The sequence below is a fragment of the Acanthamoeba castellanii genome (genome assembly GCF_000313135.1).
Source record: "Acanthamoeba castellanii str. Neff unplaced genomic scaffold scf7180000084599, whole genome shotgun sequence".
In the NCBI taxonomy this organism is placed as follows: Eukaryota; Discosea; order Longamoebia; family Acanthamoebidae; genus Acanthamoeba; species Acanthamoeba castellanii.
Window position 1 is genome coordinate 566,805 of NW_004457442.1, and position 23,093 is coordinate 589,897.

The window sequence follows — 23,093 nt, forward strand, 5'->3', positions numbered from 1 at the left end:
TGTGCGAACGCTCACAATGGCGGCTTCATCTTTGGTCGCCGCACTGGCCCTGCTGCTGGTGCTGGTCGCGGCCGTCGGCTACTCCGAGGCCTACGGCGAGCCCTCCTCGGCTCGCCCGTCCTACCAGGAGCGCACCTTTGCTTCCCTCATCAACGCCGCCCGCGTCGGTACCCAAAATCCCCTCCTACTTTCCTTCATCACCATCTTCTTCTTCTTTTCTTGTATCGTTTCACATAGTCCGACATGATCGGCCCATTACATATCTCGGTTGTGCCTTTCTTGTTTTTCGAGTGTGGCGGAGTTTTTGACGCGTTTGAGGCGACCAATCGTAGACAAGCGTGATTTAATTAACTTGACTTACACCACAGGGCCGGCGGGGTACCGCACCAACTACATGACGGGCCTCACGACCACGGGCATCCTCACCACTGCGGCCAAGGCCCCGCTCTACTTCGACCCCCTGCTGTCCCAGACCGCCCGCGCCCATTCCACTGATCTCGTACCCTCACACAGACACACACAGACACACAGACACACACAACACACACAACACACACGGCACACACAGACACACACACGGCACACACAGACACACACACAGACACACAGACACACAGAACACACACAACACACACGGCACACACACACACACACACCTTCTCTCCATACGATGATGACGGTGTGAGAGCTCATCCACACGATTGGCGCTAACATTTTAATGTTGATAAACACATGTATGTATGCGTTGTAGACGACGTGCCACAAGGTGCAGTTCAACAGCTGCAACGGCCTGGCCTGGAGCACGCGTGTGCGCAACACCTACACCTGCACCTCGGGGTACTACGCGCTTGTCCTCTCTTCTCTTCTCTTCTCTCTGGTGTTGCACGGCGCCGGAGGGCTAACCGACCGCGGCGCTGGCAGGTCCATCGGTGAGAACCTGCAGGCGGCTTACTCGAACAATCCCCTGGTACGCGTCCATACACGATGAGTGTGCGTGCCACGGGTGTGCGTGTGTCGTGCGGTCGACCTCCGCTCACTCGTTCTTGTGGCATGCGCGGACTGTATGTGTAGAGCGCGGTCAACGACGGGCTCTGTGGATGGACCCAGAAGGCCGACGGCAGCTACTACTGCTGCCCCGGTACCTTGCACCACCCACTTTGACCCTCCACCGCCATCTGATGACTTGAGGCGTGATGGTTGAATCAATTGCAGATGGCGGAAAGAACACGGCGGGCCAGGCCTGCGATGGCTCGCGAAACATGTACCTGTCGCTGAGCTACACCCGTCTGGGCGTGGGCCTCGGCACCGACTCGACCAACGGCCTCTCCTACTGGTACGAAACCCCTATCCTGTCGACATATCTTTAATATACATCACCATTGTATATATTGGTGCTGACGTCACGTGGGGCAGGACGACCGACCTGGGATCGTGCAATACCGAGACCTACGCCAATCGGATCGCTTCGGGCTCCCACATCCTCCAGACCGGCAGCAAGACGCGGTTCTTCGCGGCGTACTGGGATGCCTCGGGCGCGCCCCAGTCGGCTCAGGTGGTCGTCAACGGCGCGGCCTCCAACCTGGCCCTCGACACCGGCGTCGCTGGCAAGGTTCGTCCATACATTCTTTGCGTTCCGATGACACTGTTTATTGTTTCTTGGCTTTATCTGATCTTAGTTCTGATTGGTGGGCGGGTTGCAGGGCAACTACTTTGTGCAGCTGGCGACGGGCACGGGGTGCAGGTCGTACTACTTCCAGTTCACGTCGGCAAGCGGCGGCGTCTATCGCTACCCCGAGACCGGCTACTTCAACACCTACGGCGAGGGTGCCTGCGTAACCGATTGGACCTCCACTCCCGGTGCGTTACTATGCAACACTTTGTATAATGCCGACAGGACGACGAGATAGAAACTCATCGCGGAGTGGTTGGGGGAGTAGTTGCGGGAACGACTGCCACCGTGCCCGGCGTGCCGCGGAGTGTGGCGATCAGCAGCATCGCGACCACCTCGGCTGTGGTCTCCTGGACCGCTCCCGCCACCAACGGCGGTAGCGTCGTCACCGGCTATAACATCAGCATCACGTACCTGCGCTCCCTACTCACACATGAGACACGACACGACACGACACGACCAACGACACGACACCAGACACGACACCAGACACTAACTTCTCTTGCGTTCGAACTAGTGGTCCTGGCCAGACGTTCTCGTATTCAACCACCACGCTCTCCATCTCGGCCGCCTGTACCCCTCTCAGTCCTGTACCGCCATTCTTGTCTTGTGCTGACGTCAGCCTCACTTTCTGTTGCTCTGCAGCGCTCTTGGCCGGAACGACCTACACCGTGAAGGTGCTCGCCAAGAACGCCCAGGGCTCCGGCCCGTGGACTGCCGGCAAGACCTTCATCACGCTGGCTACCGCGGCCAGCCCGAGCGCGTCGCCCACGCGCAGCCCCACGCGCAGCCCGAGCGCCAGTCCCTCGCGCACTCCGAGCGCCTCCCCCAGTAAGGGCGCCACGCGCTCGCCGACGCCCAGCCGTTCGCCGGCTGCAAGCTCGCCCACACGCACTCCCTCGCCTTCAGCCTCGCCCAAGACCAGCAGCAGCGGCTGCAGTGCCGGCGTCGTACAACTTCCACAGCCAGAGCGGGTGCTTCGTGGGCATCATGGACCAGGGCCAGTGCGGCAGCTGCTACGCCTTCTCGACGGCGGCCGCCGCCTCCGACCGTCTGTGCCTGGCGCAGAACACCAAGCGCGTCCTCTCCCCGCAGGAGATTCTCGATTGCGGCAAGGGCAAGGCCTGGTTCGGCACCGTACGCTGCACACACTCCAGTGACACGACACGACACGACACGCACCACTCACCGCACACACGCACACGCACATACAGACCGGGTGCAATGGAGGTGATCCCTACCAGGCTGCGCTGTTGATGAAGAACGGCTACCCGTCCAGCGACACGATCGAACTCCAGGGCGGCTGTCGCCCGTACACCTGCTACAGCGGCTCCTGCTCCACCAATCCCACCTGTTCCGTACGTCACCAAACTCTCGGTTGCTGCATAGCAACCATAACATACGCATATATATTAATATATACACATGATATACATATGCATATATTACTGCACCATTAGGCGACCTGCAAGGACGGTACGACGGCGACCAAGTACAAGGCCACCGGAGCGACGCGCATCAGCGGCGTCGATAACATGCGCCTGGAGATCTACAACAACGGCCCGATCACGGCGGGCTACGACATCTGCAACTCGTTCTACACCTTCTTCAACGACGCCAACAACGCCGGCAAGGTCTACTCCACGGCCTGCTCCAGCTCCTCCTCCGACTACATGGGCGGCCACGCCGTCAGCATCGTCGGGTACGCATTCCACACAACAACGCACCGAGCAACCAACATTCCTGACATGAGCTATGTGCGGTCGGTATCTCGTGTCGCGTGTCGTGTCGTGCTGTGTGTCGTGTGTCGTAGTTGGGGCACGGACGCGAACGGGGTTGCGTATTGGCTGATCGCGAATTCGTGGGACACGTGGTGGGCCGACGCGGGCTACTTCCGGATCAAGCGGGGCGTCAACCTGTGCGGCATCGAGAACTACGTCTCGGCGCCGGTCATCGCGCGCACGGCCAAGCGGTTCGGCGGCGTCACGGTGGTCGACGAGCGCGACTTCTCGTCGTCGTCGTCCTTCAACACCGGCCAGGCCGTCACCGTCGACTCTTCCAACGAATTCGTCCAACGCAGCTCGCAGGTACCGCACGCATGCGCACACACCACCGCACACGCGCATCCTAAAAGTGACAATTTTTTGTTGTGTGTTGTGTGCAGCTGGTGCTGGACCAGTGGTTCCTGAACAACGGCGGCGCCAACAACAACGCCAGCGTCGACCCGAGCCAGTTGGCGGCCACCGGCAAGCGCGCCGAGGTGCCGCCACCGAGCCTGACCACCGGCTCCAGCTACTCGGTGTCGGGCGTCAACTCGGCCACGGTCCAGGTCACGGCCGGCCAGAACGTGTTCGTCGACATTGTCGCCACCGACGGCGTCAACACGGTCAACCTGGTGTCGACAGTTAGCTTCGGCGCGGGCGGCGAGGCCAGTTCGGTGGCGGTCGTCACCGTCGCGGGCGGAGGCGCCGGCGGGCTGGGCGCGGGCGCGATCGCGGGCATCGTCGTGGGCAGCGTGGTCGGTGCGGTCCTGCTGGCCGCACTCACCACGGCCGTCGTGGCGGGTGTCGTGGCCGTGCGACGCATGAAGTCGCGCGACACCATCCAAGAGCACGCCGACGAGGTCCGGCCCACTCCTTTTCCACCACTTGATGATGTCAGGCTGACGTCATCTCGTTGTGTGTCGTGTGTGTTGTGCTACAGATGGAGGAAGTGGCGCCAGCTGCGGTCTCTGTGGAGCCGCAGGCTGAGGAGGTGGTGGACAAGAAGGCGAACAGGACGACGTGGTTCGTCAGACGCCTCATGTTCCAGTCCATCACCGCCCGCTCGCCGCCGATCAAACTGGACGAGGACAACTAAGACCTTCTTCTTCTCTTGTACAACTACTACCACATCATTCGAGCATAGCAAGTGAACCATTTACCCTCTTTATATGAAAATTAACAGCAACAATGTAATCAAAAAGTAGGCTTGTGGGAAAAGAGGTTTCGGTGGGGGAAGCGATCAGTAGATGACCTGAGGCTCGATCATGAAGCACACGAGGTTCTCGATCCAGTCGATGTAGCCCACCTCGTTGAACTTGCGCACCACCACCAGCTCGTTCTGCACCAGGTGGTGACCCCACAGGCGCACGGGGGGCTCGTAGAGGGTGGACTGGTTGAGCCAGGGCAGGTCGATGGTCGCCGTTGTGACGGTCGTCAAACGTGAGACCGCTCGATTGAAGTTCGGAACCGTAATCGAGGCGAGCTGCTATCCAAGCGAGAGGAAAAGAAGTCTTTGTTCTGAACGAACCGTCACATAATAAACCCCGTCACTCGGAAACTCCGGCTGGTTGACACGTCAGCCTAGCCCCGTCACACACCTCCCCTCCCACCGTCAGACCCGACCCCCGGTCTTCTGCCGTCCCGCCTTCCTCCTCTGCCTCGTCCGTGACGCCTCGCTAGCCTCCGCGAACCGGCGTCCTCTTTCGAAATGGGAAATGAGCCCCGGCGCGCTCACGTCATTCACCGGTACCCACTGGTTATGGCGTTCGGTATGGCCCTTGTACCGTACAAGATACTCGAGACCGCGCGCCGTAGTTCAATCGTTCAAGATTTCATCGACCTCAACATGCTCGACGCCGCCGCCGCCGCCTCCACTCGACATGCCCAACGCCGCCAACTCCATCGTAGTTCCAAGAGCACCACTAGTTCCACCGTCGTCCACTGTGGGGCCGATCCATTTCTTAAGCCGCGAGACGTGCGCGAACTGATGGTCACGCGGGTTGTGCGTGTTGACCAGACCGTAGTTCAATCCACCTCGAATCTCAACCACTCGATAGGGCCCTCGCCACGGCCGCGTGAACTTCTTGCTGCGCTCCTTGCGCACCGACGGCACATGAAGCCAGACTTTCTCGCCCAGACCGAACGGCTTATCGGTCTTGTCGCGATTGTAACTGCGACAGTTGCGTTCTTGGGCCTCAAGTTGATGCTCCCTGGCTGCTCGGAACGCCCACATGAGCCGTTCCACAAGACCACTTCAGTAGTCACCCGCGTCCTCCTCCGATCGTGCTCGAGGCAGGCCGAGCGAGACGTCGATGGGGAGGTAGTGATCTCGACCGTACATCAAGTAGAATGGCGTCTCAAGGGTCGCCTCGTTAATGGAACACTGATACGCCGCCAGCACGTAGGGGATGTAGGTGTCCCAGTTGTGTTGATGCTCCATCACGTACATACTGAGCATATTCTGTAACGTGGAGTTGAATCGCTCGGTCAAGCCGTCCGTCTGCAGGTGGTACACTGACGTCTTGAGGCGGTGTACACGAAGGTCGGCGTTCACGCTAGCCAACACCTCGTTTAGGAACTTGCGCCCCTGGTTGGACAGCAAGCATTCTGGCGCCCCATGGTTGCAGACAAGCTGCTTGACAAAAGCCCTCGCCATGGTCTCCACCCACTTATCCAGCAGCGCCATGATGACTGGCCACTTCATAAGATTCTCTATCATGACAAGGATCCATTTGTTGCCCAAGTCCAACTCCTGGAAGGGACCCATAAGGTCCATTCCAACACATTTGAAGGGTCAGGTCACCGCTGGAATTGACTGCAGTGGACCATTTTTCCCCTGCTGTGGGGCCTTCTGTCATTGGCAAGCCTTGCAGGACGCCACCCACTTAGCAACCTCGCTTGACATGTGAGGCCACCAGTACTTGTGCTTGATGGTCACAATGGTCCTGTTCCGCCTGAGATGCCTGCCTAGTAGGTCATCATGATGCATGTGCATCACCATCTCCATGCACGAAGTTGGGATGGCTAGCCTTGCCAGGGTGCACGTGCTGGCCAACCCACATTGCAGCCACACATGATGGTATAGCAGGCCGTCAAACAGTTCACATTGTTCAGCCTCTAGGCGAACGCATCAAGCAAAGCCATTGTCCTCTGGGAGAACCTCCCCTGACAGAAATGCAAGGATTGCCCCCAGAAACAGGTCGTTTCACTGTTCTCACTCCAGGTCAACCATGAGATTCAACATCTCCGCCTCATGCACTGCAGCCTGTCCAGCCGGTTCGCACTCTTCATGAGCTGCGGCCCATCTGCGCTCCTTGCCCTCAGGAGTGGCCTGTCCACCCTCCTCATGAGCCACAGCCTGTCCATGCTCTCCTTCATCAGTCTTGTCAGGCTGACCCTGCCCTCTACTCTGCTCTCCACTCATTGACGCTGACTCAAGTGGTTCTTGAAACCAGTCCTCACTGGCTGGCCAAGAGTGCTCCCACTCTTCATCCAGGGGCCACTCAGGTGGCAGCACTGTGGGGGTCTCCTCCACCAGCTCTGGTGCTGGAGACACTCAATGAGTGGCTGCATGAGCCACATCGCTTAATAGATCCATCACCACCCGCTGCATGAACTCACGCCCCTTGATTGCCACTGCCTGCTTCACCCTTGTCTCACCAACCACAGCCACAATGTCTGTGTCACTCACAATGGGTGGTCTCATCATTGCATCCACATTGACATGCTTGACGCCTGCACAGTAGACAATTTCAAACTTGTAGGGTTGTAGCTTCATCACCCACCATGCCAACCACCCACATTGCTCCTTCACATCCATCAACCACTTGAGCACAGCATGGTCCATGACAATGTGGAACTTGCTGCTGTGCAGATAGTGATGGAAGTACTCAATCCAGAACACAATGCTTAAGCACTCCCACTCAGTCACACTGTAGTTGTGTTCAGACTTGGATAACTGCCAACTGGTGTACACCACCACCTGTTCATCACCCTCCTCTGTCCATTGAGACAGGACCGCCCTGATGGCCAGCTTCAACATGTCAGTGTGCAGGTAGAAGGGCCTCTTGAAATCCAGGAATGTGAGAACAGGTGCCATTGTCAGCGCCTCCTTCAGCTGTATGAACGCCACTTCACACTCCGGCGTCCACACCACGCCGTGGAATGGCTTGGCTCATAGCAGTCAATACAGTGGCTCTGCAACCTCCACAAACACTGGAACAAACTGCCAGTAGTAGTTGCACAGCCCAAGGAAGGCTCACACCTCAGTGGTGTTGACAGGCTGTGCCATCTCATGCACAATGTGCACCTTCTCAGGGTCCATGGCAATGCCATCCTTCTGCACAAGGTGTCCAAGGAACAGCAACTTGGTCTGACAGAAGTTGCACTTGGATGGCTTCACAAACATGTTGGCAGTGCACAGCCAGTTGAACACCTCCTGGAGGTGTTGGAGGTGGTCCTCAAACGAGACAGAGAAGACAATGATATCATTGATGTATACCAGAGTGCTGACCCAGTTGAGGCCTGACAGGATGATGTCCATATCCCTCTGGAAACTTGCCAGCACATTGGTCAACCCAAACAGCATCACCATGAACTCAAAGGTGCCATGCCAGGTCACAAACACAGTCTTCTTGATGTCATCTTCATGTACCAGGATCTGCCAGTAGCCCAAGATGAGGTTGAGGGACAATCTCCACACAGAGCCCACCAGCATGTTGAGGATGTCATCCACATGTGGGAGTGGGTAACTGTCCCACTTCATGACCTGATTCAGGCCATGGTAGTTGATGCAGAACTGAGTCAACCTGTCCTTCTTGGTGACCAAGACCACCAGCAACACCCATGGGCTGTGAGATGGGTGCATGACGCCAGCGCCCAGCGTCTTCCTGATCTTGGTCTTCTGCATGACCAACTCTTTGGGAGACACACACCATGGGGCCACCTTGATGGGCTGATGGCCCTCCACCTCAATCCAATGCACCTCATGTCACACCTGGCCAGGGGCGTGCAGCGCAGGCGCAAAGACATCACAATTCAGTGTAAGCAGGGTTCACAGACACTCCACCTCCATTTGCTGAAAGGCCAGTGTCTGCTCTGCTGACCATGCCATTGATGTCCACCGCAGTTGCTGTGGCCATGGGCTCCCAGCTCAGTGTGTTGTGGTAGGGCGCCTTGGACATGCCCTCTGACATCCCACTGTTGACAGGGGTCTCCACCTTGACCTTGCTCCCTGGTGCCACACCATCAAAGGGGGTCCCTGGCCCCTCCACTGCTCCAGGCTCCACTGCTGAGCAGACCCAGTTGTCCTCCACCCACTTGGCCTTGGCCAGTGGTGTGCTGGCTGACAGGTGTATTGGTCTCATGGAGAAATTGGCCACATTGGTCATGGTCCAGTGCTTGCCCTCCTTGTTGTGCCACCCATCAGCTAATGCTTGTGCCACCCTTGCTGTCTTGAGGCCGCTGCCCCACTTGGTTGGTTCCACCAACAGGTTGACACTGTTGTTGGTCCATGGGGTGGGGCCTTCTGCAACCTGAGTGTGTACCCTTGTCCCTGTTCTTGGGTTGAGTACCAGCTCCTCTGACAGGAACACCCTGTATTGGGCTGCTGTTGCTGCTGTGACCAGGAATGGGACTGCTTTGCCACCAGGCAGCACCAGCTCTTGCCTCTTGAACTGAATGGTGATGCTGAAATTGTGCAGAGCCCTGGTTCCCAGGAGGACTGACGCAGGGCAGGCTGGCATGATGTGGAACTTGACTGCCTGTGTCATGGAACCCAGTGAGATGGGCAGCTGTATGAATCCAAGTGTGGTGAGTTCGTTGCTGTTGACGCCCATGATCTTGGCGCCATGCTGTTGATGGACCACACACTTGATGCCCTGTGCTTGTAGCTGCTCCAGTGTTGTGGTGTGAATCAATGAGACCCCTGCGCCTGTGTCCACCAATGGCCTCACACACACCTCCCTGATCCTCACCTCCACTGTCATGGGGACAAACTTTGACCTGGTTGTGGTAGTCAGCACTGTGTCAGTGGCAACTGATGACGCCAGCCCATCCACCAATCACTTGGGTGCAGCTGCCTCACTTGATGCATGAGGGGTTGCCTGGCTGTGCTCCTTGACTGGCTGACAGTCACCTCCTTGCCATGGTGCCCTGTCTGTGCTTCCCTCTCTGCTTGGCCTTTCTGCACTGCTGTTACGCATCCTGTGCTCCAAGCGCCCTGGGGCTGTTGTTGCTGGCGTCCTCTTCCTCCTCTGTGTGGTGTTTGACCAGTGTTTTCCACCCTGGCCTGCTACTCTTGCTGCCTTCTCTAGTCCTGCCTTTCCACCTCCTCACTTACCACCACCACCATCCACCACTCTCTCCATCTTCACCCCACCACTTCCCCACTCTGTGGCGCCCTCCTCCTCACCCACCATGGGGTCCCCATCCAGCTGGGGCAGTGACCCACTCACACCTGCCCCAGCCTTCAGTTTGAGGGCTGCACCCTCCCATCTGTACCCCCATGCACCACTCCCTGGCCACCACTGCCAGCATTGCTCCTTGGAACCAGACTGGGCATGGTGCAGTCATGAGTGAAATGCCCAACCTGGCAGCAGCAGAAACACTGCAGCATGCTTCTGCCTGAACAACATCATTGCTTGTCATCTGACTCACACTCATGCATCCACATGACCAGGTCCTGGATGCTGTTGTGCAGGTCTGCAATGTCTGCCCTGATGTGCTGTCCTTGCAGCCCTTTGAGGCTGCCTGGTCTCTCCTCAGCAATGGCCACCACCAGTGTCACACAGCTGGGGTTGGTCTTCAGCTGCAATTCCACCTCCACTGCCTGCTCCAGTAGGTCCACCAGTGGCATGCTGCTTGGCAAGAGGTTGATGCCCTTGCAGATGTTGGCCTTCAGCCCTTTGCAGAACTGTGATGACAGAAGATCCAGATCTGCCAGTCCCATGCACTTCTGGAGGAGCAAGAGGCGGAAGTAGAACAGATGGATGTTCTCACTCTTGCTCTGTGTACATGTGAGGTACTCCTTGAAGAGCTCCACCTGAGTGAATGGTGAGAAGGCGCACATGAGCTTGGATTTGAACTGGTTGAACTGGAACATCGCCTCCAGCTCTGCTGTGTGGAGCCATAGTGCTGTGGCACCCTCCAGCGTGGCTGACGCTTGCGCCAGCAGGGTGGCGGAGTCCCATCCCACTTGTGTGCCCCGCAGCTTGACCTTCTTGATCCAGAGCTGGACGTCCTCACCCTCTCCTCCCGAGAAGGTCAGTACCGGCCGAATGGGTACCTTCGTGTGTTGTGAGGGGCTCCCCTTAGCGCCTGCTCTTGAGGCCAGCCCCGCCCATCTTGGGCCCCACCAGTGTCAGGTACAAGTTCCACACCGCCAGATACGCTGTCGCCACCACGTTGGTGGTGGCCTTGGCCTTGATCTTGTTCTCAATTGGCGCTGCGCCAGCAGCGATCACACTTGATGATGGGGCCGCCCCAGTCATAGATTGAGCCAGGAAGGTCAGTTGAGGGATGCCCCCCTCAAGGACCGAGTCATCACCTGGTGTGACAGACATTTCGAGCTCATCGTCCTCTTCGGTGTCATCCCCCTCCAAACCTTTCTCCTTGCCCTTAACGCCGGTCTTGCTGCTGGGCCCTGACTTGAGGATGGAGGAGAACCCTACTGACTTCGCCTTGAGGCCACTCACCTCCTTCCCCAAGAGTGAGATGGCCGCTGACATCTGCGCCATTGTTTCCTTCATCTCTGCCCAATCTCCAGCGCCAAACGTCCCCCCCCCTCGCCTGGGGTTGCACCCAGCCTGACCACAGAGTCTGTTGTTGCCATATGTGATGGTTGTCAAATGTGAGACCGCTCAATTGAAGTTTGGAACTGTAATTGAGGTGAGCTGCTATCTGAGTGAGAGGAAAAGAAGTCTTTGTTCTGAATGAACTGTCACATAATAAACCCTGTCACTTGGAAACTCTGGCTGGTTGACATGTCAGCCTAGCCCTGTCACACTGTCATGTGGCTGGTTGATGGTTGTAACAATCTCTGTCGTGGTTGGGCTGTGGTGCATGGTCGAGGTGTCTCGAGTGTCCGGCTGCTGGGCCGTCTAAAATCACCCATCGCGGGTTCGAATCCCGCCGCCTCCAGCACGGGGGCGTGGCCGAGTGGTTAAGGCGTTGAACTAGAAACTCAATTTACTTCGAAACCTGACGTAGTCCAACAGTGTAAGCGGCAGACCCGCAAGGGTTGAGGCACCTGACGCGATCACCACCCCCTTCTCTCTTTCTTTTTTTTTAAAAAAGTTCGATTAGCAACCGTGCAATCATAACTCATAAACAACTCTTATAATTGATGACTCCCGGTTTGTTTGCTTTGGGGAGAAGAATAGTGCCACCATTGAATTAGGGTGAAGTGGGTGTAACTTTCGCACACGTTGTTTGTTTCTCGATGGTGGCGGTGCACACGCGCCACGCCAGTATGTACAAGACTTAGGTCCTCCTCCCAAGCTCTGCAGGCCACGTCACTCCACGCGCACGGACAGCAAGTCTTCACACTGGCGCAAGGTCCGCACGTGGGGCACAATGATGGGGTGAGTGCCGTGCGTTGTGTGTGTGTGTCGCTCGACACATGTGTGGCGCGGAGGGAGCAGGGTGTACCGGTGTCTTTGGAGTCCAACATCGAGAGGTCGGGGTCGTTGAGAGAGGGACAGGGCAGGAGCCAGCGCTTGATGTCCTGCCCCATCACCTGCCGACAGTTGTCGCGCCAGTTGCCCATGTCGTAGGTCCACGTGAATGTCTTCCACGTGTGTGTGTGTTGTGTGTGTGTGTGTGTGTGTGTTGTGTGTGTGTGTGTGTGTTGTGTGTGTGTGTGTGTGTTGTGTGTGTGTGTTTACATGCAACGGCGCGATCACAATCAAAAACCTGTTTCTTTGTCGACGAATCACAATCATCAGAATAGAGGTACGTACCTTGCCCTCGCGTCGGGCCTTCTTCTTGAGCAGCTCCCGCTCAAAGTCCTCGATGGTGGTCACGTTCTCGGTCAGCAGGCCCAGCTGGTAGCCGAGCAGGCAGAGCAAGCTGAGCACGAGCGGCACCACCACGATCAGGTTGAGCGCGCACACGGCCATGTGGATGGCGGGCCAGCGCATGTCCGTCTCGCCTGGCAGCGGCGGCTCCATGCTCAACGGATCCGGCACCGCGTTCTGTGGTGTGTTGAGTTTTTGTGCATTCCACGAGTGGTGCTGGAATGTGGTGTGGTTAAGGTGGCTGTGCGAACCTTGGTTCTGGTGATGGTGGCGAAGAGCTGGACGATGTCGATGAGCCGGAGGGTGAAGAGCACGCACGCGTAGGTCATCCCGACGATGGCGTAGACGAGGAACAGAATGAACGTCTTATGGTTGGCCTGGCCCACGCAGTTGTCCACCCCTGGAAGCAGAGGTTCAGCGGCACTCCGAAGAAGCTGAACAATGTGCGAGAGGAAAGCGTACACGGGCCTGTGTCGTGGGTGATATCCAGATGCACCATCGGACACACACACACACAAACACACACACACACACACACACACGAAGTCAGAGATGAACACGAACAGGGCGAAACATTGACGCTGAGTCCATACAGTGATGATCCTACGTTGAAGGAAGAAGGGAAGAAGTGTGAGCACACAGTTTGCAGCAACCACCGATCATTGAACCACTGTTGAACAGCGACGAAGAAGGAGCGAACCATCTTGAGGGTGCACAGGCCGCAATCGGAGCAGTGGTGGGAGCGTGGGGGCTTGAACTCCTGGCACCTGCCGCAGTACCGCGGGGCGCCCTTCTCAAACACGCGCACACGCCCGCGGCCTCGTCGCCGCTTCACCCGCCGGTACTCCTCCTCTTCCTCGATCGCCTGCACAGGGCCGCCACGTCACCATTTTATTTATTGTATTTTATTTAGATAAAATAGCATTTTCGTTATTTACTGGTAAGTACGAACCTTTTGGAGCGCTTCCGCTGTAGCGCCTGCCGGGATCTGCACAAATATATTTATAGTAATTAATCGATTATTTACAAGTTAATTATTTGTGATGAATTCAGAATGGCAGTCTACTAGCAATAAAAAATAGGAAGATTTGAATAATCGAAGCAGAAGAGAAGTGAGTACCCAGCCGTGGGGAACGCGGCCGGGACAGGTGGTGATGGTGGCGTGGTAGCAGTAGACCATCAAGCCCAGCAGAGTGTGGGTCGCCACGAGATTGAGTAGACCCACCGGCGATGTCCACCAATGCCACGGGATCACGATGCTGCCCCACGCCGACATCAGGATCAGGCTCACCAATGTGCCCACCACCCAAACCAGACACCCCATGTCTGTCTCCTTCACTTTAGATCTCTGATTTCTGATGCTGCGCAGATCAAAATATAAAAGAAATGGCCCATTTTCTTTTTGGTGCAGGATTTGTGCACGAATTGCAATGTGTCTTAATTAATTTGTCTGGTTGGGCGAAGGTGCAGCCGGCTGAGGCGACGAACGTTGCGGTGGTGGAGTGGGGAGCAAAACACGAACCTACACAAGCCAAAGGAGATGGCGTCGGCCGGGGGTGGAGCGGGACCTGCTGCCACTTTGTTCGACTACGTCGTCGTTGTAGCCGTCCAAGATGGTTCGCACCCCCCCCCGAACAACCCCAATCATGGGAGATGAAGTGGTGTTTTCATTGATTTTATTCGCATTATTGTGAAAATGAATTTGATTATTTTTTGTTAATTCTGTTACGATTGTGATTTTGCAGGGGCGCCTTATGTGAAGTGGTGTTTCCCGCCGGGACGCGAGAAGGACCCGCTCGTGGAAAACATCAAACAGTTTTGCTTCCCCGACATCGAGCAGTACCCCAAGAGCAAAGTCAAGGCGTACGTTCCCGCTTTCGCACACCACCTGCTCGGACCTAAAATCTTTTGGGTGACCTCTCTCGACATACACGCACACGCACACGCACACAGGGAAACGTTTTCTTTTGTGCTCACCGAAGGCGATGGCGCGAAACGGTACGCTTTGCACTCATTTTATTTAACGTTTTATTTAATGTTATGGCTGTCGCATTATTTATTTATTTATTTATTTACATGTTGCAAGCATTTAAATTTAAATGATAAGTGAGCCGCGTGAACTAGTTCCTAATTTCGGTTTTCCTAAACACGGGCTTCGCCCAGCAACCTGATGCACTTCTCTCTTAACTGCGACATCCCCATTAACACAAAACAACTCTCGGTCGCCACACAACACACAACACACACCACACACAACACACAACACACATCACACCACACACCACACACCACACATCACATCACACAACAGGTGGGGCTACTGCCGGAGAATGCTCGAGCCCGGCGAGGGCAAGCGCTACCCTCAGTGCTTCTGCATCGTCAGCTTCATGTACGCCTGGCCCAATCACAAACCCCGCCTTGGCGTGTGCGCCGTGCTCACCTCTCTTGTTTGTTGCTTCGGACCGGCTGCAGCCCGTGCTTCAGTATCTTCTCGACCATCCTGTCGCACGTGATCCAGCGCGGCGGCTACACCACACATTCGCTGAACTACTGCAGCGTCCTCCTCGACGCCGTCTACCGCCAGCCGCTCCCGCCGCCCGGCGGAAGCTTCAACGTCACGGTCCGCTCCATCGTCGACGCAAAGCCCGAGCACTTTTTCTTCACGCGACCCGATGACTCCGACTCCATGTTCGACTATGTACGCCTCGCCGCCCCTTCGCTCTTTCATCATCGCCCCCCCCCCCCGTTCTTCGCTTTATGGCGAGTTGCTGCCTTCGCCATCGCGACCCTTTCGTTCTTCTTCGTTCTTCGTTCTTTGCTTTTTCGCTTTTTGACGTTTCGTTTATGTGGACCACGCCACAGGTCAACTTCGAGCCGCTGCTGCACATGCTGGACGCGATCAACGTCATCTCGGTGTTCACGTCGCTGCTGGTAGAGCGACGCGTGATCTTCATCGCCGATGAACTTTCCGTCCTCTCCTCGTGCGTGCAGGCCGCCGTCGCCCTCCTCTATCCCTTCTCCTGGCAGGTACCCCACCCACCAACCGGCTTGTCCATTTCATCGCCGATTCACGCTCTGTTCGTCCAAGCTAACACACATACCACACACCACACACACACGACGCACGCACGCACGCACGCACGCAACACACACACACCACACACGACGCACACACACGACGCAGCATGTGTACATTCCGGTCCTGCCGTCGAGCCTGCTGACGTTTTGCTGTGCGCCGATGCCGTTCGTGGTGGGCATCCTTCGATCTTCCGTCGCCGAGCTCAACAAACTCTCCGACGCCATGGAGGAAGTCGCCATCGTCGACATCGACCGCAACAAATTCCTCTCCGGTATGTTTACATAGATTCTCTCTCATTTCTTGCATTCCCATGCTTGTATGTGTTGATTCTATTATGCGCTGCATGTACGCGACAGATACGGCGTCGCACGACTTTGGGCTGTTGCCTGGAAACGTGGCCGCGCCGCTGCTCAAGGCCGTGGCGGGCGCGTGCAAGACTGTCAAGTCCAAATATTCGCTGAAGAACCGCATGGCGGCGCTCAAGGACAAGAAGGCCCGCAGCAATTCGGACGCCGACGGGGCCGATGGCGGCGAGAAGGGCGGCGAGAAGGGCAGCGGCAACAAGATGTCGCCCGAGGAGGCGCGCAACCTGGCCAACGCGTTCATCGCCTTTTTCGTCGACCTCATGGGCAACTACCGATCGTTCATCGTGGCGTCGCGCGACCCGGCGACCAATCAGACGTCGCTCAAGTTTGACAAAGCCGCCTTTCTCGATGACCAGCCGCCCGACGCCCGACGAGTACGACCCAGCCGCGACCGGTCGGGCATCCTCACCACTGGGACTAACCGACCAACGACACGACACGACCAACGACACACGCAACGCAGTTAATGGAGATGTTCGTGGAGTCGCAAATGTTCGAGGTGTTCGTACAGGAGCGGGCCAAGACACAACGACTTAACACCGGCCGATTCGAGCAGCGGGTGACCATGTACATGCAATCCCTCCCCCTGGTACGTGCGGCACATACGCCCTCTTTTTCCTCAGGGCCAATACTTGAATTCCAGGAGTTGTTGTTATTATTATTATTGTTGTGGTGTGGATGTAAGAGATATTCTCACACATTATAAATATATGTTTTTTAAATAGGACGACATGAGCAGCAGCGACAAGCGAAAGGCTGTGAGCCGTTTCACGATGTACGAAAACGGAGAGATTTCGCGAGAGGATATCACCAAGAGGTGCGTGACACACGACACACACACGACACACGACACAAAAGGAAAAACGAGAAAAAGAGAGAAGAAGATCGCTGTAATGATTGGGCCACTCCTCGAATGCAGTGTGAACCAGATGCTCGAGAATGACAAAAAAGCTGCCATCGCTTCGGCAACGCCGTCCCTGGGTACGGCCCCCACACTCGTCAATCACATCACGTGCGTGTGCTGTTCTACTCACAGCCAACACACGACACACATGACACACGACACGCAACACGCCAGATGGGTCGGGTGATTCGTGGGCGCCATCGAGCATCCTCATGGAGGGGACGCTGACCAAGCTGGGCGGACATGCGACTAAGCTGAAGCTCATCAACCGCGGCAACTGGCGCTCGCGGTGGTGTCAGCTCAGCCCCACTCACCTGGCCTACTTCAAATGCCGAGGCGTACGTGTTCTCCTTCAACCGCCGCACACGCACGCACCACCGCACACGAGTGCGCTGACACCAATCTTTCGGCCACAGGATCCCCGGCCTGCCGGCGTGATTGCACTCAAGGACGTCGTCTCGGTGTCCTTCACCGGCCATAACGACCTCATCAAGAAACGTACGCTACACGCGACATATACGTGCCTTGTTATGTGCGGAATGTGTGGTGAATTGTTCACATTGTTCGTTTGCATGCATTCCTCGAATGCCTCACAGCCAACTGCCTGGAGATCCAAACGCCGGGCCGGGCGTACTACCTGCTGACTGAGTCCCTCGACGACGGCGACAAGTGGTCCAAGGCCATCTCGCGCGCGCGCCAGACCCTCGCCTCCCAGTCCCACCACCATCAGCCCGTCTTCGCTGCTGCCGGCGGCGCCCGAGCATCGCCCTCCACCGGCCGCAGCCACCTCGGCCACCACGCCGCCACGTCATCATCGTCATCGTCATCATCGGGCGTGGGCTCGTCCAGCGGTTCGATCCCGGCGCGACCGGCGCGACGACCAACCCCGCCGCGTGGTCCGCCGGTCTCCTCCTCCCTCCCCGCCATTCCCTCGCCTTCTCCCTCTGCGCCCACCACCACCAACGCGACCGCCCCTGCTGCGAAATTTGCGCCGACGACGCCACCGCTGGTGCAGTCCAACAGCGATCGCAGTATCCGCACACGTCTCCAGGCAACGGCCGCGCCGTCGTCATTGGCATCGACGTCAGCATCAGTGTTGACGTCAGCGTCGTCGTCGGCGTCATCGGCGTCTGCGTCGGGTGGTGCGGGGCGACCCGTGCGGGCTCTGCCGGCGCGGCCGACCGCCACCTACGTCGCTGAGTCGCCGCTCCACATCAGCGGCGGCGGCACCATCCGGGCGCTCGACGACGCCCAAATCGGAGGCTACCATGCTGCCACCACGCGCAGCGGCGGCTCGCCCTATTCGAGGTATTGGCCAATCTTGCCCACACGTTCCTTACATTCTTTACATGGAATTCCTCATCATTGCACGGGTGCTGCAGCGGGTCGGTGTCGTCGCGTGGGCCTTCGCCTGCAGTGCGTAGTCCGGTGGTGGTGCCTTCGTCAGCTACGACGGCCAGGCCGGTGGTCGCGGGCAACTTCACGATGCGGCCGCAGAACCAGCGGGCCACCATCCAAAACGCGCGCACCCAACACAAGACCAACTCAGACGACGTCTCGGCCAGCAAGGCCTCCTTCCTCTATCGCGTACTCGTCACCCACCAGCCACCCACCCGCCACCTTCTCTTCGGCACTGACGTGTGCGGTGTGTGCGATTAGGACTTGGGCGGAGCTACGGGGCAGCGGACGATGCGATCACCGTCGGCTGCAGATGCGGGCGCGCCGCTGCCGCCACCGCCGCCATCCACGTTCCCCAATCCGTCTCGTACCGGCGGCGGCAGCGGGGCGGTGATGCCGAATCGCTTCCGGGCGGTGGAGCGGGCCGGGAGCGACGTCACGCCCGGACTCGCCAGGTCGGCGCTGAGCGCGAGCGAGAGCAGCGGCTCGTCGATTGCTGCTGGGAACCGGGCAACGGTCGCGGCCAAGCCGGCCAGCCCCGGCATCGAACGAACCTCCTCATCGCCCTCCATCACCAAACGAACCGTACGCACATTTCAGTCTTCCGGGCACCTCGCATTTTTTTCTTTTTTTTTTTACATTCTGCTCACTCTCATGATGCCGTGTTGCGTGTCGTACGTGTGTGCCGTGTGCGTGTGCGTGTGCGGCGGGTTGCAGATCAAGCAGGGCGCGGCGACGTTGGGGAGACGCACCGTGAACCCGGTGGCGGCGGCCTCGCGACCTGCGGCTGGTGGTTCTCCAGACTCGATGAGCCGCACGTTGCAGCGCGGCACCGTGTTTGACAAGCCCACCGCCTCTGCATCCACTTCCTCCTCGGGCGCCAACCCCGCCCCCAGCCGCAATCACTTGTACGCCCCGCCCACTCTGCCTCTTCCTGCGCCTCATTCGTGTTGGCCCATTAGCTTGACTCACGCGTTGTTTTTGTGTATTTGCTGTTTGGGCGGGTAACACAACAACACCAACACCAACAGCTTGAAGTCAGTGCAGTATTTTGACTCCATGGCTGCAGAAACCAGCAAGAAGCCCTCGTGATGATCATCCTCTTTGTGTGGTGGTCATGATGGACGTTCACTTGCTGTGAACTTCTTCTTGTGGTTGGTGTGTAAATAAAACCCACACTGCAGTGGACACAGCTGTCCAATCAGCCGTGACTGGTGAAATAAAATCATAAAATCATTTTCAAAATAATAAATAACAATGAAACTCTCTTGCGGTAAGGGAGCACTGCAAGAGCGAACGGTGTGCTCTCTGGATGAAAGGGGCGATTTCGCGTCTCGCTTCGTGCGGCCACATCGGCCAGTACTCATATTGGGCGCGATGAGCGACTGGCCGGCCATGATGGACTCATCTCGGGGGCGAGGTGGAGATGAAGCAGAGGAGGCAGGTCGAGGACGGTGGGACCTGTCGGTGGCTGCTGGGCGTGCGCACTTTCAGCACATGCTGGAAGCTGCTGGCCCGCTACACGTCGAAATCTCGAAAGATGGCCCTACTTTCTATGGCGATGGGCGATTTGGTGAGGAAGCCAAGATGACGTCACGCGGTTTCGCTCAGCTTGTAGAAGAAGAGCTCTTGATCAGGCAATCGGCTCCCAAAGTGGAGGAGGAACGACACCTCTATCTCAATCAATGCCCCCTCTACCCGCCTCCATCCTCTTCTGCAGCTCCTTCACTCTTGGATGACATACGCCTGCCTTCCTTTCTCCTGCCTTGTCTGCGCCCATCATCATCCTCCACATCATCATCATGCACTACGTCGTCGATTCCGTTTCCTTCGCCGGCCGAGGCGCCCTCACTGCTGCCGGCCCTGCATTCGGCCAACCTGTGGGTGAGCGCGGGCGGCACGTCGTCCAACGTGCACTACGACTGCTTCCCCAACCTGCTGTGCGTCGTGCACGGCTCCAAGCGCGTCGCGCTCTGGCCGCCGGCCGCCACGCCGCACCTCCGCCCGCATCCCGTCTACGGCAAAGCCACCAACCACTCCCGACTCAACGTATACCAACCGCCCCGTGTTGTGTGCGCGTGTGTGTGTGCGTGTGCGTGTGTGCGTGTGTGCGTGTGCGGTCGATGCTTACAATGCGGGCTGCAGGTGCACGAGGACGGCACGGTGGAAGGGGCCGAGTCGCTGCCGCGGCCCATGGTCGCCGTTGTCCGCCCTGGCCAGATGCTCTTCATTCCTGAGGTACTGCTTCAACCCCCAACCCAACCCAACCCAACCCAACCACAATAAAGTAAACAACCAATCAACCAGCAGCCAACCAACCGCAATCAATCAATCAACCACCAACCAGGGGTGGTACCATCAGGTTACCTCGCCAGCACCGAGGCAAGATCAGACTGGCGGGGAGGTGGGTACGACGATGGGCGCTCCAGCAGAAGATGACTATCCGCTCCGGCTGGTGGTCGCCGTCAACATCTGGTGGAAGAGCGAGTTCGATCTCCTGCTCGAGGCGAGCTCTCGTCGTCCGACGACGCAGAGTGAGAACGGTGACGACGACGATGATCTGGGGATGGAGATCTACTACGCGCGCCGGTTGATGGAGATCCTGACGCGAAAGGAGATGCAGCGCATGATGAACGCAGCAAGCGACGACCTCGACGACGACCTCGACACCAATATTGGGTGGAAGTGGTGCAAGCGAAAGCGAGCAGGAGGAGAAGAAGAAGAAGATAGACGCAAGAAAGCAAAGAAAGACGAAGACAGCAACGACGACGTTGTGGTGGACCACAAAGGTCAAGCCGAGGAGACTACGCGTGAGGAAGTGGCGCCCGGCACCGACACACTCGCGGAGCTTCTGCGCCGGCTGCCCGCGGCCGGTGCAGGCAGCGATCCAGGCCGTCGGGCAGCGCTGGTGGGCGAGATGGCCCGCTGGCTCCTCGACAGCGCGCAATGCAGCGATCAGGGCGCAGACAGCCAACAACAGCGACGGCGACGAGACCTGCGCGCGTGGCTGCGGGCGTGCGACGAGCCGATGATGATGGACTGCCTCGAGGCCGCGATGGACTCCTCCCCGCCGGCCCTGGCCGCTTTCCTCCGCTCCCTGTCGGTGGTCGACACCCGCCTCCTCCTCGAGCGCCTTCAACAAGACGACAGAAACAACAACAACAACAACAACGATGATGATGACGACGACGTTGAGGGTACGCGCCGAGAGCGCTGGTGGCTCCGATTTGTGGAGGTCATGCGCCCGCACGGTTCGCTGGCCGAGCTACTGCGCAAGGAGCAGTCGCTGCACGAGTTGGCGTTCGGGCGTGCGATCGCACACACCCTCGCCACTTAGTTGAAAAAATAAAACAGCTCTGGTGAGCACAGCCCGTGCGTTTGGTCGAAGTGGAATAAAGTACGTACCGCCGAATCGACTTCGATCGACCAGCTGGCTCTTTGCCGGCCAATCGCAATCCGTCTTACTGCACATGAGATCCGCCCTGCTTGTGTCACGCACTCTGCAGTTCTAGTTCTCGAGGCTTGTGCTATCGAGGCTCCATATTGACATTCTTGTCGGTTGTAACCGGTAGCCAAGTCGGGGTTGCAATTGGTGATTATTGGGGCCGCGATGATGGACTGAAGGGTGCGATCTTCCGATGGTTTGATCGACCCAAGTTTGACGTGGGGCAGTTGGGCGAGCAAACGTTGCCTTGTGGTCGCCAACGGAAACACTGTCTGCAATTCGGAGTTAGCTTGAGCACTGATCTTATTGGTTTCCCCATCACATTGTCGGGGGTCCTTTAAAGCCTTGCTACCCCAGGGTCGGGGCCAGTTGCAGTATCGCATCACCACAACTCACACCGCGCCTCAGTGATCGGATATGCACACTTCTGCGACTTGGGGAGTTGTTGCGCTTGTGGCCATCGCGTTGTGGTCGTGCCTCTGCGGCGCGAGCATACAGGCAAATTATCCTTGCAGCCTTGTCGGCCAGTGGCAGCAAGTCGGACTTGGGAGTGGATCCAACTTGACGATGACATTCAACTCCACCCGCTTCTACACGTTTAACGTATCAATCCTTTCAGCAACGAGGTGCGTGCGTGCGCAATCTCATCGACATATTGTGGCGTGTGCGTGGCTGTGTGTGTGTGTGGCAGGCAACTTCGCCTACCATCCGCTGTCAGTGCAGCTTTGTCCAAACGGGGCTGTGGTTGGAGAGTGCCCACTCGCCGCAGTACAGTGTGCTCATGCTGCAGCCCAAGTCTTGCCGAGGTGCCTCGCCTGTCACACTTGCAGAAGTCCGGAATCGTTAACTTGGTTCTTTCCACGCTCCACTCAACACCAGCCTCTCCGTGCTGCGGCTGCAACATGATCGAAAGAAACGCTGAGATCTACTATGGCCCCGACTGCAATACCATGCATCTGAATGGCTTGGTATGTTCCACAACTATTCTTTACGTTGATTCATTGATTCGTTGCTCATTACCCACATTTCTTGGGCCTGACAGGAGACAACGTTCAAGCGCATCTTCTAAGACCCGGGCTTTGCCTGTCCGCCCACAGCCATCGGCTTGATTGTCTTCTTTGGTTCTGCATTTAGCTCCGCACCCAATATGAGCATTCAGCATCAGCTTTGGGACTCTCTCGTGCGTGCTGTGCGTGCGTGCGTGCGTGCGTGCGTGCGGGGATGTACCAGGCAGGCTGAGCTCGGAGATTATGATCTTGCCGTATGTCTGGGGAACAAACGATAGAGATTAGGTTGGGGGAGGGAAGTGCCCCAGGCAGACTCTTACCTCTGCTGCAAATACGAAGTCATGGGCCAGCTTGGCCAAATCGTTGAATTTGGCGGCTGATGGCTCTCGGTCGAGCAGTTTCTGCAGTGATCACCATCACCATTGGCCAGGTCAGACACATGAAAG

At 57.5% G+C, this 23,093-nt stretch overlaps 9 protein-coding genes across 9 annotated transcripts; 4 read left to right on the forward strand and 5 right to left on the reverse strand.

The window, feature by feature from the left end:
- Positions 1-16: 16 nt before the first annotated feature.
- ACA1_060040 (papain family cysteine protease) lies at positions 17-4,528 on the forward strand (the record flags this gene model as incomplete). The annotated part of the gene is made up of 17 exons (XM_004339242.1): positions 17-167; positions 369-499; positions 752-837; positions 922-967; positions 1,072-1,138; positions 1,213-1,333; positions 1,414-1,609; positions 1,701-1,857; positions 1,938-2,079; positions 2,187-2,242; positions 2,315-2,533; positions 2,595-2,806; positions 2,884-3,027; positions 3,130-3,371; positions 3,483-3,756; positions 3,834-4,292; positions 4,373-4,528. 17 exons carry the CDS (start codon positions 17-19, stop codon positions 4,526-4,528), a joined length of 2,859 nt encoding a protein of 952 aa, XP_004339290.1.
- Positions 4,529-4,672: 144 nt separating this feature from the next.
- ACA1_060050 (uncharacterized protein) lies at positions 4,673-5,665 on the reverse strand (the record flags this gene model as incomplete). The annotated part of the gene is made up of 3 exons (XM_004339243.1): positions 4,673-4,915; positions 5,031-5,108; positions 5,279-5,665. 3 exons carry the CDS (start codon positions 5,663-5,665, stop codon positions 4,673-4,675), a joined length of 708 nt encoding a protein of 235 aa, XP_004339291.1.
- Positions 5,666-7,690: 2,025 nt separating this feature from the next.
- On the reverse strand, positions 7,691-8,341 carry ACA1_060060 (RETRotransposonlike family member; the record flags this gene model as incomplete). Its single annotated transcript, XM_004339244.1, has 1 exon — positions 7,691-8,341. One exon carries the CDS (start codon positions 8,339-8,341, stop codon positions 7,691-7,693), a length of 651 nt encoding a protein of 216 aa, XP_004339292.1.
- Positions 8,342-8,462: 121 nt separating this feature from the next.
- On the reverse strand, positions 8,463-9,269 carry ACA1_060070 (uncharacterized protein; the record flags this gene model as incomplete). Its single annotated transcript, XM_004339245.1, has 2 exons — positions 8,463-8,966; positions 9,006-9,269. 2 exons carry the CDS (start codon positions 9,267-9,269, stop codon positions 8,463-8,465), a joined length of 768 nt encoding a protein of 255 aa, XP_004339293.1.
- Positions 9,270-10,066: 797 nt separating this feature from the next.
- On the reverse strand, positions 10,067-11,168 carry ACA1_060080 (uncharacterized protein; the record flags this gene model as incomplete). The annotated part of the gene is made up of 3 exons (XM_004339246.1): positions 10,067-10,678; positions 10,718-10,775; positions 10,801-11,168. The coding sequence occupies 3 exons, from the start codon at positions 11,166-11,168 to the stop codon at positions 10,067-10,069; spliced, it is 1,038 nt and encodes a 345-aa protein (XP_004339294.1).
- Positions 11,169-11,945: 777 nt separating this feature from the next.
- Positions 11,946-13,773, reverse strand: ACA1_060090 (uncharacterized protein; the record flags this gene model as incomplete). Its single annotated transcript, XM_004339247.1, has 8 exons — positions 11,946-11,971; positions 12,082-12,220; positions 12,393-12,626; positions 12,701-12,849; positions 13,043-13,052; positions 13,150-13,314; positions 13,402-13,437; positions 13,570-13,773. 8 exons carry the CDS (start codon positions 13,771-13,773, stop codon positions 11,946-11,948), a joined length of 963 nt encoding a protein of 320 aa, XP_004339295.1.
- A 216-nt stretch (positions 13,774-13,989) lies between these two features.
- Positions 13,990-19,250, forward strand: ACA1_060100 (DENN (AEX3) domain containing protein; the record flags this gene model as incomplete). The annotated part of the gene is made up of 18 exons (XM_004339248.1): positions 13,990-14,065; positions 14,195-14,312; positions 14,403-14,447; positions 14,761-14,838; positions 14,922-15,147; positions 15,312-15,476; positions 15,634-15,799; positions 15,885-16,267; positions 16,357-16,482; positions 16,619-16,710; positions 16,813-16,874; positions 16,972-17,135; positions 17,214-17,295; positions 17,394-18,105; positions 18,258-18,384; positions 18,457-18,780; positions 18,913-19,101; positions 19,227-19,250. 18 exons carry the CDS (start codon positions 13,990-13,992, stop codon positions 19,248-19,250), a joined length of 3,159 nt encoding a protein of 1,052 aa, XP_004339296.1.
- Positions 19,251-19,782: 532 nt separating this feature from the next.
- Positions 19,783-21,532, forward strand: ACA1_060110 (uncharacterized protein; the record flags this gene model as incomplete). Its single annotated transcript, XM_004339249.1, has 3 exons — positions 19,783-20,244; positions 20,341-20,433; positions 20,558-21,532. The coding sequence occupies 3 exons, from the start codon at positions 19,783-19,785 to the stop codon at positions 21,530-21,532; spliced, it is 1,530 nt and encodes a 509-aa protein (XP_004339297.1).
- A 675-nt stretch (positions 21,533-22,207) lies between these two features.
- Positions 22,208-22,709, forward strand: ACA1_060120 (uncharacterized protein; the record flags this gene model as incomplete). Its single annotated transcript, XM_004339250.1, has 4 exons — positions 22,208-22,266; positions 22,364-22,446; positions 22,520-22,608; positions 22,683-22,709. The coding sequence occupies 4 exons, from the start codon at positions 22,208-22,210 to the stop codon at positions 22,707-22,709; spliced, it is 258 nt and encodes an 85-aa protein (XP_004339298.1).
- Between the last annotated feature and the right edge of the window lie 384 nt (positions 22,710-23,093).